This window comes from Macaca fascicularis, chromosome 2 (assembly GCF_037993035.2).
Source record: "Macaca fascicularis isolate 582-1 chromosome 2, T2T-MFA8v1.1".
Lineage (NCBI taxonomy): Eukaryota > Metazoa > Chordata > Mammalia > Primates > Cercopithecidae > Macaca > Macaca fascicularis.
This window is the reverse complement of record NC_088376.1, coordinates 3565369-3580173: the sequence shown is the minus strand read 5'-3', so window position 1 is coordinate 3580173 and position 14805 is coordinate 3565369. Positions and strand designations below refer to the sequence as shown.

At 54.3% G+C, this 14805-nt stretch overlaps 1 protein-coding gene across 10 annotated transcripts in view; it reads right to left on the bottom strand.

Annotated features, from left to right (window-relative positions):
- Positions 1-4994: 4994 nt before the first annotated feature.
- The window catches only part of XXYLT1 (xyloside xylosyltransferase 1), a 196281-nt gene continuing 186470 nt past the window's right edge, over positions 4995-14805 (bottom strand). For 6 of the 10 annotated variants that reach the window (XR_012430554.1, XM_005545341.5, XM_065539694.2 and 3 more), the window contains one exon: positions 4995-6857. Coding sequence is in view for 6 of the 10 variants with exons in the window: in XM_005545341.5 (XP_005545398.1) it covers positions 6461-6857 (397 nt within the window). In the remaining 4 variants the exon portion in view is untranslated. Of the gene's footprint in view, positions 6858-9153; positions 9396-11446; positions 11980-14805 lie in introns of those variants that run through there. The other 4 variants (XR_012430556.1, XM_074030739.1, XR_012430553.1 and 1 more) reach the window with 3 other exon arrangements.

Below are 14805 nucleotides of genomic sequence, written 5' to 3'. Positions count from 1 at the left end.
GCCCTCTCAGCCCTCAGGCTTGTGCCTGTGTCAAGCCATTCTGGGCCTTGGGAAGTGCCAGGGCCGGGCTGGGTAGGCAGAAGAGCTTCCTGGTTTTGCCTGAGGTGAGGGAGAGAGGCTTTTCCTGAGAGAAGGTGGCGGTGCCCAGTGACGGGATGGGTGAGGGTTGAAGGCCTCACTCCTGGCCTTCACCCCACGGCCACCCTAGCTCTGGGGCTCTGTGTGGGATTGGTCGAGGCTTAATGGACGAACGCCAGGCTCCATCCATGAGACGGCTCGAGCGTGGGGTCGGATGGCCATGGCACTCCCCTGGCAGGACTTCACGTCACAGGGCTCTGAGGAAGCTCAGCCATGGCCGTGTCTGCCCTGGCAGCTCCCTGCGGCACCGGGTCGGGCTGGGGTGTGAGGGAGGGAGGTATGTCTAGGGACTCGAAAGTTCTTTGCTATGAGTTATCTCACCTGCTACTCACAGCAGTCCTGGGAAGGCGGCCAGATCAGGAGCTGGTTAAATTCTCCCCGCTCATAGAGGTGCGCCCGCTGGCCGCAGTCAGGTGGTGAGGACAGGCCAGAAGCCAGGGCCCCTGCCTCCCTGTCCAGCCTCCTTCCACAGCGGCGTAGGCCACTCATGCGGAGGCAGCTCTGACGCGGGCCACACGCGCTGGAGGGCTTCAGTGTATCTTGGATCACAACGTGTCAATGCAAAGAGACACGTGAACAAGAGCACCGTGGTGGAGAGGAAGTGGGGGCTCATGCCGGTGACTGTAGGGGTGGGGGCCAGCTCTCGGGGGAGTAGCTGGCACCACTTAGTCAAAAATGAAGTATCTGCATAGCTTATGATCTGGAGGTTTTGTTCCTGGATATGCAACACGAGTTCTCATCGGGTCTGTAAGGAACAAGGACAGGGATGCTCACGCAGAGTTACTGGGGTGGGGGTGTGGTCCCAGGCTCCACAGGTATCCATCAGTGCACAGTGAGCCCGTTGGAATGGTTGTCTGCTTGGGGGATGGGAGAGGACTGTGGGAATAAAAGGGAATGAAAAATGAAGCGAGAGGCCCCTACAGAACACAGTGGCGAGCGTGGGTCCTGAAGTGAGGGGGAACTTGTCTTGCTCCATAAGGTCCGCAGGCTCCATGCTCACGTGGTCCCGCACAGGCCTGAGCAGCAGCAGGCAGATGGCTGAGGTGCGGGCTGGAGCAAAGCCCTGCATTTCAGGAAGGGAGGCTGGAGGGCAGCCAGCTTTGGAGATGTGCAAAGGCCCCTCCGCTCTGAGGCTCCACGGATGAATGGCCTTCAGCGAGGCTGCTGAGTGTGTCTGCGTGGTGGGACACCTCTTCCCCCTCAGAATGGGGGTGCCAGTGGAGATGCTCTGAGCTGAGCCAGCCTCAATTAAACCGGCCTTCCCTTCACTCTAGAAGGTGTTTTGTTCTTTGCAAGCTCCTTGGGGAGTGGCTGGCTAGTCCGCTCAACATGCCCTGCAGGGCAGCTCAACCTTGTCTCCCCGGCTGAAGACTGGGCACTTCCCAAGGTGAGATCGGTGGGACATGGGACTTTCTGCTGGGGGGGGGGGGGGGACCCTTTGGAAGGTGGTCACATAGCTGAACGGAACAAGATGTTAGTGGGCATAGCTGTCAATGGGTCATAAGCAGAGAGGTGAGGGCTCCCGGGGTACGGCTGATTCTCTCTGGATTTTAAATGCGCCTCCAGAGTTGGTCTGCATCCCTCACTGTGCCTATGGAGAATGCGGGAGGAGGGAAGTGTGTAATGTGTATTTTGAGAGAGTTTTAGTCTGCATGGTCATGTCATGAATCCTAAGTGGGTGAATGATGAGTTGAGGTCTGGCAGTTTCACATCTGATCTGAACTCTCTTCTGTACCCACCTGTGAACCCCAATGGATGCATTTGAAACAAGTGTTTCCCCAAACAGCTAGGGCCAGGGATACTGCCCAGGGATCTGGTTCAATCCCTTAGCTCCTTGTTTTTACAGATGAGGAAACTGAGGCCCAGAAAAGGTTTATCCGAGGACTCGTGACAGGTTAGCTTTGAGCTGAGGCAGCCCTGCCCCCACCTCCTGGACACACCCAGCAAGTTACCCGTGGACTCCTGACAGGTTCACTGTGAGCTGAGGTAGCCCCCGACCTACTGGCTTCTGCGGATGGTGCAGCTAACAAAAACTGGACAGCTTACAAGCATGCATCTGTTCATCCATGGGGTTACGGAGATGCTACCGACACATTTCATGAGCTCCAAAATGGCTGTAATTTATTATTTAAAAAGAATATTCTAAGTAATAATGGTTAGAATTCCCTTACATCTGTATCATTTCACAGTTTACCAAGCCCTTACACATCTTTTCCTCCTTCCGCACTCCTTTAAGGAGCTCTTACGAGTGTCTAGAACTAGGGAAAGAGGTGGCCTTGCCTGTCCAAGATGGCCAGGTAGTGAGGGCAGGATGTGGACCCAAAGCCAGGCCTTTGTCTCTGGTGTGAGGCTGTCTCCACTACACCACCTGCGTGCTTGGAAATTTCTGCTCCCTGCCAACCTCCAGATTTAGCCCAGCCCCTGGGCCTCCCATATTAAGACCAGCCAGGAAGTGTTAAAATTAGCAGAGGTTTGGCCTCTAGTCAAAGCAGGTGCCAAGTCACAGCTGCACTTACTACCTTAACCTACAAACTCCTGGTGTGCTCTAGGCTGGGGCTGTGAACCAACATGTCAGGCTTTGACTTGATGAAACGCTGCTGAAGGAGAGGCTGCAGTCTGTTTGGTTTGACGTACATAGAAAACAAATCTCTTCAACAAGACTGCGCCATCATCACTTGTAAGGTGGACTTTGTGTATACACAGAAGATGACAGTAGCTGAGAAATGAAAGCAGGGTCTGGAGCTGCTATTATTAGATCGCTTTTATTTGGAGAACTGGGGCATCCACAGGGAAAGTTGAAGACCCAGAGGCAACTCAGCCTGGATTATGTGTTCTTATGGGTGACATCCACCCTGGCCAGCCAGGAGCTGTAAGCTGGCCAGGCTGACACTCACCTGCAACTGGGGAGAAGGGATGTGGCTAAAAACGTATAGCATTTATTATCTTATTATAAAAGTAATATTCAATGTGGAAAATACAGAAATATAGATGAAAATAAAAAGCACCTTAATCCTAGTGCCCAGAAATGTTACCTTCTCAGATTTCTGTTCTCCTCATAGGTACAGGCATTTTCCCAAGAGTGGGTTTCCATGGCGCAGGTTAAGCACAGCACAAAGCACTAGGCTTGCAAGGCAGCGACTGTAACAGGACCCCAGTCAGGAGCCGGCACTCCACGACGTGTCAAGCAAGGCAATGGCGAGGCACGGCAAGCCCCGGTTGCTCCGTCGGCGGGCCAGGGGGCCTGTGCAGCGCTCTGTCGGCAGGCCGGGGGGCCTGTGCAGCACTCTGTCGGCAGGCCAGGGGGCCTGTGCAGTGTTCCATTGCTGGGCCGGGGGGCCTGTGGAGTGCTCTGTCGGCGGGTCGGGGGGCCTGTGGAGTGACAGTCTGTTGTGCACTGTGGGGTTGGAAGGTCAAGGCCACTGGCGATGAGGGAAGCTCCTGGGAGGTGAACTCAAAAGCAAATGAAGGATGTTGTTTGGCTTTTGCCCATTTTGACCAAGCAGCTTATTTTTTCTTGCAATAACAAAATACACACATAGCTATAGAAACAGTTTAATCATGAAAATGATCACAGGAAAAATATCTTTATTATTGTGAGTCTAAAATTCTTTAACCTTTAGCTTACTTTTTTCCCATTGAAATAATTGTTTTTTTTAATGTGGCGTTTGAAACACCTGTTTTTAGAAGTTGAAATATAGCAGAATAGACTCTCTCTTTATACATATGTGTGTGTAAGTATACATCTATACATACATATATGTGTGTACATTGATATACATACACATTTATATATGTAATTTAAAAAATAAAATTAAGATCATATTAAACATATAATCTTACATTTTGCATTCTTTAATACCACATTATAAGCATTTCCTGAGGCATTACATATTCTTTAAATAATGCCTAAAGTATTCCATTATACGGATGAAGCATACATTATTCATCTACTTCCCTATTCCACTTTTTTTTTAAGACAGTCTTGCTCTGTTGCCCAGGTTGGAGTGTAGTGGCGTGATCTCAGCCCACTGCAGCCTCTGCCTCCTGGGTTCAAGTGATCCTCCCAGCTCAGCCTCCTGAGTAGCTCGGTGTGCACCACCATGCCCAGCTAATTTTTGTATCTTTGTAGAGACAGGGTTTTGCCATGTTGCCCAGGCTGGTCTTAAACTCCTGGGCTCAAGAGATCTGCTGGCCTCAGATCCCCAATGTGCCGGGATTACATGTGTGAGCCACCACGCCCAGCCCCTCTTCCACATTTTAAGTTGCTTCCAATGTTCTTCTACTATAAAAAATGTTGTAATAAACATATAGTATATGACTCTGTCCATATCTCTCACATTTTCTTACAATCGGCTTTAGACATAATGACCTTCATGAAGTTTTCATTAATATTATCAATAGCATAATAGATCCCCCAATACAATGGCTGGTGCGCAGCAGGCATTCAATAATTGTTAACCATAAATAGGAAATCAAGTAGGTGAGAGAACAGACCAATTCTGTCCTAGTAGAGGGCTGGGAGAGAAATCTGCTGTTCCTCTTCAGGGAAGGATGTAACTGGGCAGTCTGGGGTAAGAGGGATGAGAAGAAATAGGGATTCTTTTGCTCCCAGGTGCAGGTGGACCTGCCAATACCTAGAATGAAATGATTATTTGGTTTGAAGCAAACATGCCAATAGTACACTCTCTGATACCCTCTCAGATGTGCCTTCTCCTTGGTCCTCAGGGATCTCCTGTAGGCACTCACCTTCATCACAGGAGGCGGGGGGAGCTGAATGGCACTGATTACACACTTGAATCAGAGCCTACATGCAGCTGAAAACTGTGATCAGAAAACAAACAACATGAATCACCATGTTCTCAAAGATTATTTATTAGCTATCCTCACTCATGGGAAAAAGATAGAAAAAGGTAAATGAAATTGAAACAACACAAGATGAAAATTCCACAGCATTTCTCCAAGGATCTCAGCTAGATGACACAAATGGACCCCTGGGGCTTTCACGTCTGCAGCCTACTTACAGGAGGACCCATCAGAAGAAACGAGGCTTTAATTTCTGCTAAGGTCTACGGTCTAACGTGGTATGATAAGGGGAATTTTTAAACAAATAAACTAGAATGCTTACTAGCCCACGAGTAATGTCTCTTCCAAGCCCACATGGTCACACTTGTGAACTGCTGGGTTCCTTTTCATTTTTTGCTTTTTTGAGACGGATGTCTCACTGTGTCGTCCAGGCTGGAGTGCAGTGGTGTGATTACAGATCCGTGCAGTGAACTTCTGGACTCAAGCCACCCTCCCACCTCAGCCTCCCAAGTAGCCAGGACAACAAGCACAAGCTACCAAACCTGGCTAATTTTTAAAATTCTTTGTAGCGATGGGGGCCTCACTGTGTTTCCCAGGCTGATCTCGACCTCCGCGGCTCACGCGATCCTCCCACCTCAGTCTCCCAAACTGTTGGGATTACAGGCTTGACCACTGTGCCCGGCCCGGGCTCCTTTTTGGAATGAGTCTTCCCGGTCCAGACAGTCTCCTGCATGTCCTTGTGGTGGCCAGTCTCTGTTCTTTGAGGATGAATTTGCTTTCTGAGTAGAGTCTGGTCACCTGGAGCTGGTTTGGTTAAATAAAGGATAATGGGGTTCTGGGATGTAGCTGGGAGATAAAAGCCGTAAGTGCTCTAATAATGAGCTAAGTTTTCTTATGCAGGTCCCAGTGGGTCCTCACGTCCTTCCCCAAAGAGGCGATCTTGAAACGTACACCAAGTGACGTGGTCGTCAGGAGAATACGCGCGCAGCCTCCCAGGGTGAGTATGCGCTAGGCTGGCATTCGTTTGGAAGCTTAGATACTGGGTTGGTCATTAAAACCTTGGCTTACCTTACCCATTGGGGGCTCGATGGGTGCTAGAGCAGGACTGTTTGTCCTTTCTCGAAAAATGGAAGCCTGTCAATTTAAATTAAATTTATATTGGTCCAGAAGAGGCCAGGTCTTAAAGGATTTCCATTCCTAGAGGCGGACAGCAAGGGGGCCCCCTTCTCCCCTTCCTTCTCTTCAAGCGCTTGCTTCCTAGCCCACCGGAAGATGCCCATGCGTGTCCTTCATGTCACCTGCTCCCTGAAGGAATAAGGCCCCAAGCACCAGCAGTGCACAGGCCAGTCCTCGGCGGGTGGCCTTAGCACAGTGACCTGCCCCGCAGGAGGTCTCAGCACCTTAATCACAGGACGTCCCTGCAGTGTCTTTCTAGCGGGTCAGACACTGCTCTCACGTCTGTCTGGAGCCCTGTCCTCCCCCCAGATCTGGAGGCCCCGGGGGCAAGGCGGGGGTGCGCCTAGTCCTCCGGGATGGGAGTGTTGCAGTTCCCGTGGTAGATCTTGACGTGGCCTTCACACCGGAAATAGGCCTCGAAGACGTCACTGTAGCCATGGTCCCTCCACCAGGTGCACAGCTGCCGGTTCCAGGTACAGTCCAGCACGTGGAAGAGCCTGGGGTGCTCCATGCCAATCATGGTGAAGAAGTCCTGGTCCCCGAGGTGGCCGCGGAAGTGGTACTTGTCGGCCAGCTGCTGCACCTGCGCCGGCTCCAGCAGGCGGCTGTAGAGCGGGGACTGGCGCATGGCCTCCAGGTTCAGCAGCATCACCCCGCTGTTGAAGCCCGGCAGCCCCTCGGGGGGTGGGCCCCCAACCCTGGTCTGGGGGTTCTCATGGCGGAACTGCCAGAACGTGTGCCTGTGGAGACAGAGGACAGAGTTAGCCCGGTGTGCAGGGGGACCAGCCTGGCGGCTGCTGCCCTAGGTCTTCACAGCCAGCCTGCATGCAAACACTGCAACATTCTGGGGTGCAGGATCCGCATCACTACACCAGCACGTGGTAGAGCTGGGACCTGAACCCAGGGCTCTGGACCCCAAGCCCCAGATTCTTTCTACCATCCTCTGCTACGTCCTCACCACAGCCAACATTGGTATTGACTGAGGATGTACCAGGCGCCATACCAGACCGGCTTACTTACTCCCCACACAACCCCAAGGGATGGGCGCGCTGAGATGATACATCATTTCACAGCCAAGAAAACCGACGCACAGAGAGGTCAAGGTATTTGCCCAAAGTCACACACCTAGTAAGCAGCAGACGCAGGGACTAAACCCAGACAATCTGGCTCCAAAGTCCACATTCTTAAGATAGCAGCAATCTAGGTAGAACTTTCCACCCCCTTGTCTTCATCTGTGATCTTGAAAAGGAGAAGGGAGAGAGAAGCAGGGGACGCAATCCTGAATAGACATCTAGTCAAGACGCAGGCAGCTGAACCCAGACTGCAACCAAACTGTTTTCTGCTTTACAACAAGGCTCATTCATTGAGCCCCAAGCCTGGCACTTCAGAAAGGCTGGGCAGGAGCTGGGGAGGCCTGTGGCAGCCCAGGGCACACCCTGGGTTAGGGTGAAAGACAGCTGTAGAAGAGCCAAGTAGGATGATGTCTACTTTAGAAGGAATGTCACTTCAATTTTTCTCTCAGCAGATTTAGAAACCAATCTAGGTTCACCGTCCAGGGAGTGTTAGCCTCTTCTAGGTCCTCTACCCCAACGCTTCCATCTGCAGGAGAGAAGAAAGGCCTAGACACCTCCCTGTGAGTGCCAGGGTTAAAGCACTGCCCTGTCCTCCAGCCTCCTTAATATCAAAGCCTTGTGTGTGCTGCAAGGGCTGTGCAGACGGAGGGGAGAGGCATCAAGCCCACCCCCACAGAGAAGGGGCCACAGCAGTCGTGCCTGTGACCTGGAGGAAAGAGGAACATCGGGAGGCCCACCGTGGCAGGGACAGGCGTGGGAGTGGGTCCTCACGGGGGGGAACGCATCATGGCAGAACCAACTCTGCCTTCCAGCCTGGAGATGCTACCGCACCGGTCCCCCGCAGACAGACTTCCCCACCCAATCCCAGGATAGGATCCGCGTGATGAAGCAGAAGGCACAGGGGAATAAAACCAGAGACCCTGCCCATGGCTCTGAGCCACTTCTCAGCACCAGCACGTTGCTCCGCGTCTGGGAACAGAGGAACCTTCCTCAAAGTCTCACATATCACAGAGAGTGCCGAGAGGGCGAAACGTTCCCTTTGGACATTCTTACAGGGGAATCCACAGGTTCACTGCTTGTGTTTTGCTGTGACTGGCCTGTGAGTGGAACGGAGCTCTGGTGCCTGCCTGGTGATAACAGTCTTGGCAAAAATAAGCTTCTCAAGGAAACTGAGATGCTGTCGTCTTGCCACAAAAGCCCGTGGTGAGGGGGTCACACGGGGTTGGGATGCAGTGTGGCAGCTGTGTGTTTACTTTTCCCTATTTCTTCCCAGTGGTTCATTTCAGGACCAGATTATAAACCAGCCAAAATTCTACCAGGCAGACCAGGGCACCACGACATCATAGAGGAGGAACCCCGTGACTAGGGGCAGCGGGTGCTTTACCACCAAGGAGCTCGATTTACCCTTCGAGGGCTGGGAACGGAAGCATTTACCAAGGTGGAGCAGAGACCAAAGGGATGGAGGGCACGACAGGCAGGGAGGCAGAGCCTGTGCCCGCCGAGGTCCTGGACCACCTCATGCTCCACGGAGCCCACGCATCCATCTTTACTGTCCCCGTCTCCTCTCTTACTCCCCGGAGGACCCAGGAGGGAGAAGACTCCCCCAGCTGGGGGTGCGGCCCGTGCAGTCTCTTGTGTCCACAACACCTCAAAGGGCACCAGCACAGCAGGGCCCCAGGAAAGATCACGGGGCTGATGAGGAACGATGGAAAGGCTGGTGTGGGGTGAACCGTGCAGCTACGGATGGCGGGTGGGAGCAGAGCGGGCAGGACACTGACGACACGATGCTGCCACTGCGGCACCTGCAGTTTCACTGAGCCCTCAACCTCCCCGCCAGATCTACTGTGGGGCTGAGTGAGGAGCAGGAACCACGGAGAGGCTGCTCAGATGTCTTAAATGGTTTCTACTCCCTAGCAAGTGGGGAGCAAAGAGGCCGCCCCCAGCCCCAGGTATCCTTACCAACCTCAGCAGGAAGGCTCCCAAATCTTCCATGTCTGCAGCAGGGAGGACAAACAGTTAGCCAGCGCTGAGCTCGCTGGGCTCAGGAGATGGGGCCGGAGGCAGAGACAGGAGGACGGAATATGCCTCCAGGAGAAGGCCGCGGCACAAATGGTTCTTTGGGGACAATGCCCAGCACCGCCACTCAATCAGGATGAAGAGGTATTTGATGAGGAGGAGCCAGAAATGACCGGTCTGGGCATCAGCCTGAGAAGGAAAGGAGGGACAGGAAATTGGGCGTGCAAGCTGCCCCGTGTGTGTGCTGGGGCAGAAACACAGCCTGAAAAGGAACAATGACTGTCTCCACCCAAAGCGATGTTCAGGGAGTCCTTGTTCAAGGCGTCCCTACCATCCCCAAATGAACCCAGACAGACAGAGCAGTCACCTGGGGGAATGGCAGGTTTCTCTGGCCTCTGCGTCCGCTGGTTCTCGTAGAGGAATCACATGAGCCTTAGGGCAGAAGGAGTGATACGGGGTGTGGACAGTATCAGAGCTCGTGCAAGGAACTTCTATCCCACGGGAAGTGGCCTAAACACGCAGTACCGCCAATGCCTCCAACGCAACAACACGGCGTGGGTCACAAAGCCCTCCCACACTCTCCACCTTGGCTCCCTCTCCCTGGCAGCCCAGGGACATTACTGTCTGCATTTTTGCAGAACGGGAACAGAGGTCCTCAGTTTGTCGCAGGCAGGGCTTCTGATCTCTGAGGTCCCTTTGATCTGCCTGCCTCGGATTCCACGGGCTAGGGTTCCAAGGAGGTGCGCTTGGATTTCAATCTTAGTTCTGAATTTGGGTGGCACAGGCCAAGGCCAGGGCACGGGCGACAGGGCGATTGGGTGACGCGGCTGCTGCTGGCACGTTAGGAACTTGGGGCTCAGACCTGAGGCCTCTTCGAGGCAGGGCACTGAGTGTCCCAGACCCCTGCCCTTCTTCACAGGGGCCTGGGGCTGACGACGTATATTCAGAGGAAACCTTTGTATAAATGCAGGTATTTGGTTCTGAGTCCTGGAGCATCCAGAAGTTTCTCTGACTAACCTCCCCATGCCCACAACCCAGGCACTTTGCTCTGTCTGGATTGGTCTAATTGTCTAACCACTTGGCCTGTGGAGAGTCTTGTTCCCATCTTCCATAGTTACCTGGAGACCCACGGTAGAGGGGATAAGCCTTTTTCGCCCCTTTAGAAATAATTTCAACTGGAAAACAAGCCCCCACGCAGACAGTCCCTGGTAAATACTGGGTCTTTCTAGAAGTCAAGGAGGCCCATTGGGAAAATAAAAATTAAGAAGCTTTAAGAACATTCTTCCAGTCATAAATATATTTTCTAAATTTTTAATATTGAATGTAACTTAATAATCACAAAAAAGTATTACAAGCTAGTGAACTAGCTTTCGTGAAGAAAGCCCATCTTTATGGAAAGGGTTCTGAAGTCATTTGGAAAAGCAAAGTTACTTCCTCGCTTCAGGTCTTTCCCTGATGAACACAACCAAGGCCGCTCTGCTAAAGGGCTCTCGAGAGACCCTGGCTGGAGAATCTAAGGCTCATCCTCCCCTGTAAAGGACACACGTGGCCATCCACACTCCCGCCTCCTCCTCCTGCCACTCCAAACCACAGGCCCTTTTGCCTCCGACTCTTCATGATTTGTTTTCTCCTGCCCCTTTCTCAGCTCCTCGGGCCGAGTTCACCAGCACCACCTCCAAGAGGGAGGAGGCGAGGATGGGAACACACTGAGCCCGGGCTGTCTGCACAAGACTCTGCAGGAAGGTTCTAGAAGCCTGTGCTGACTCAGGCTAAGTTCAGGCTGTAGGCTGTCAGGCAAAGAAGGCTCCATTTGAGGTCTGAGATTCAGCACGCGGCCTCGCCAGGTGTACCTCTGGGGCGTCCTTCAGCCTCGAGAGCAGTCGCTGAAGGGCCAGCATCTGGGCCTCTTCCCGGAGGAAGCTCCCGGCCTGGAGGCTGTGCAGTCAGCGAGGCCCAGAACCAGGAAACGCGATTCCCCTTATACCCATGCATGCGCACCAGGCCCAGTGAGCTCTCGTTTGACGTGGAAGGACCTTATTTTCCAGTCATCTGAGATTAGAGGCCAGGAGGGAAGCGACACTTGGCAGCTGCCCAGCGCTTCATCCACGCCAGCCAGGTCCTCTGGGGTGACCCAGGGATGTTTCAAGTCCACCCAGGCCCAGAGGCTCTCTGGACACCCTGCGCCCTGGCTGGCTGATGCCGGCTAATTTCAGACCAATGTCCCTGCATCTTGGTCCTACCTGGAGCTGAGGCTGAAGTTCTGTGGGGCAGGCTCGAGCTCTTCGGTCCTTTAGGGGAACCACTGCCCGGCGGTATCGAACTGGAGACACGGACATCCTGGAGCTGCAGGGCCACCACCGAGTTCTAAGTGCCCGTGTCCCTAGAGCAGTCCTTACTGCCAGCTCACAACTGACCCTTACTAGGATCTCTTGATAACAAGACCTAAAGTAGGCTGAGGTCTCCAGCTCTACTGGACAGAGAAGGTAAGAAGTGTTCCCAGGCCAGGAGCGGTGGCTCACGCCTGTAATCCCAGCACTTTGGGAGGCGGGGGCAGGTGGATCACCTGAGGTCAGGAGTTCGAGACCAGCCTGGCCAACATGGCGAAACCCCGTCTCTACTAAAAATACAAAAATTAGCCAGGTGTGGTGGTGCGTGCCTGTAATCCCAGCTACTCAGGAGGCTGAGTCAGGAGAATCATTTGAATCTGGGAGGCAGATGTTGCGGTGAGCGGAGATCGCGCCATTGCACTCCAGCCTGGGCGGCAAAACTCCATCTTGGAAAAAAAAAAAAAGTATTCCCAACGTCACACAGGCCATTTGCAGTAGGACCAAGAGAGGCTCCTCATACAGACACGGTCTACCAGAGCCTGAAAACTCTTAGGGACTCCTGATTCGTGTACCCATTGTGCAGATGAGGAAGCTGAGGCTCAAAAACTGCCCTGCCCAGAGTCACACTGCTGAAAGGGCAACCTCACATTTCCAGGCAAATCATTTATGCTTTTCTACAAATGCCTCTGCCCGGAAAAGGGAACTGCTGCCTCCCACTTGCCCAAAACAAGCCCTCTGGTGAGGCAAGGCAGCAGCGCTCAAAGCCAGCCTGCCAGGAGGTGCAGAGGCTGTGCTTTCCTCTCTGGCAGGACCCACCTCCTCCAAGCTCACCACGCTAGCACTTGGAGGACAGCTGGGTGCCCGGATGGCTGGGGGGCCTTGCCTGGGGCAACAGGAGGGACATTAAACAGGTGGCAGGCATGTGCTTGCCCTTGTCTGTGGGACCTCATAAGAAACATGTGCTTGTTTTCAAACCCCAGCCCTCTTTAAAGGCCAGCAATGGAGTTTCCAAACCACACCATCCCCAGAACTTGGACAGGGCAAGCGGGGGCGAGGCAGGGCTGCTGCGTCACAGGCTGCGTGGGCACTGGGGTCGGTGCTGGCTGCCTGGCAGGAGAGGGGCACCCTCTCCGAACACTGAGACCCATAGAGACGGTGGAGGGAGGCGCATCGCAGAGGGCTTCCCCTCCAAGCCCTCCCCCAACATGAGCCACAGCCCCTCCCCTCCAGAAAGAACCAGCACCACGGCCTCCGCCTCCTGGAGCCTCTCCCTGCGTGCTGGAGGCTGCCAGTGCCCCTGCTTTGCAACTGTTTGCATCTCTGTACTACCCGCATGGCCTGCTGAGAGAACAGGGGTTCAGGGAAGGGAGAGGGCACGGAGGAAGGTCTGGGGGCGCAGGGAAGTGAGAAAGGAGGCGACATCTGCTGCGCGGATGTGCACACGTGCACAGCCTTAATGAGGACAGTGTTACCACCCACCCCACGCCCACCTGTTCGTTCCAGGAGAGGAAGACACCTGCACGGGGTCACGGCCGACTGCGACACAGGCACTGGAACTTGACCACACGTGTTCCCAGAGTCTGCGTTGTTTTGAATTACGCCACGCAGGGGCCTTTGGCGGGAGGAGGGACAGTCGTGACAGGGCGGGCACTGGGGTGGCTAGTAGACGAGCCAAGCATTCTGGAGAGGTGCCCCTGCTACAGCCTGCACGGTGGGCCTATTTTTACCTAAAGGCCAATGGGCTCTGTTAGTTCGCTAGGGCGCCATCACAAAGTACCACCAACGGGGCGGCTTCAGCAGCAGAAAGGTGCTGCCTCTCAGTTCCGCAGGCTGGAGGTCGGAGATCACGGTGCCGGCAGCTGGCTCTGTCTGGGCTGAGAGGGAGGGTCTGCTCCAGGCCCTCCCGTCACTCCTGGTGGCTTGCTGGGCGTCTGGGATCCTGGGAGAGGCATCACCCCGCTCTCTGCCTTCATATTCACATGCTACCTCCCTGCATACACGTGCCTCTGTGTCCACATTTCCGCTTTCTATCAAGATGCCAGTCATATGGATCGGGGCCTCCCCTACCCCAGCAGAACCTCATCTCAACTCTTTACATCTGCAATAACCTCATTCCCACAAAGGGTGATACTCAGAAGTACTGGAGGGTAAGACTTCTGCAGAGGAATTCTGGGGGACACACTGCAACCCACAGCACTCTCCAGCAATGAAGACGGAGGACAACACCACAGCTCACCATCTAGGGACTCCGAGGACACCTGTGGGGACTAGAACTGCTCTCAGCGGGTGGGGACAGAATGACCCACAGTGGGCAGGGCAGTCCCTGTCCAGGAAGAGGCAGGTGTCAGTGGCTGGGGAAGGGCAGAGGGATGGGAGATGATGTGGGGGGCGGCACAGGGGCCCCAGCAGAGAGATGTCCAAAAGCTCCCCCTGCAACGTCTCCTGCTCTTACAGAGACATGCAGGGACACCTGAGAACACACCGAGCGGACAGAAGAAAGCAGTGAGCAGTCAAGCAAATGCTGCGAGGAGCACCTACTGCACCTGAAGGTGGGGATGCACGTAGAACCTCCCTGCTCTCCCCTCTGGAAACCCGGCTAAGGGGAAGAGAAGATCCTCCATGTGAATTTGCCGACGGGGGCAGTCACAAGGTGAAGAGGGAGCGCCTGCAATCTCGAACCAGAGGCAGTGCTGCAATAACATGGACGGGATGGGAGGATCCCCCCAATGAGCTGGGCTGGCTCTGCTCTGATCGGTGTGCTGACCGTGCCCAGCAGTGTGCCCTGAGGAGCAGCCCTGACTGTCCCTGCGGGTGCTCAGCCTCTGTAAGGCTGTTGCTGCAAACGCTCCTCCCCACCCAGGCTTAGGGTGTGGAAGCTCCTCAGCGATCAGCCCTCGTCCACCCAGCCAGCCTCCTGGAGTCTGGAATGATAAAGGTGACCCACAGAGTCGGTCTCATTCTCAGAGCTGTATCAGCTATGACCAGCCCATCTCTGTGGGGCCCTGGAAAGCTTGGCCTGGGGCTGAACGTCGTAGGGGGTGAGCAGACCTGATAGCAAGGCCTCTGACCTGGTGCAAGGCAGCCCTTCAGCCTCCTGCAGGCCTCCGTTTCTCCAGAGCCCTGCAGAAGGGCAGCTGGCGGGCCTGAGGCCTCCACATGGCACAGCACTGCCAGGACCCCAAGGCTGCTGCCCCGTACCCTCAGGATGTGTCATGCCCTTCTCGAAGGCTTCTCCTGGCCCTCCGTTCCCCATACCCAGCCTGCCTGGGCAT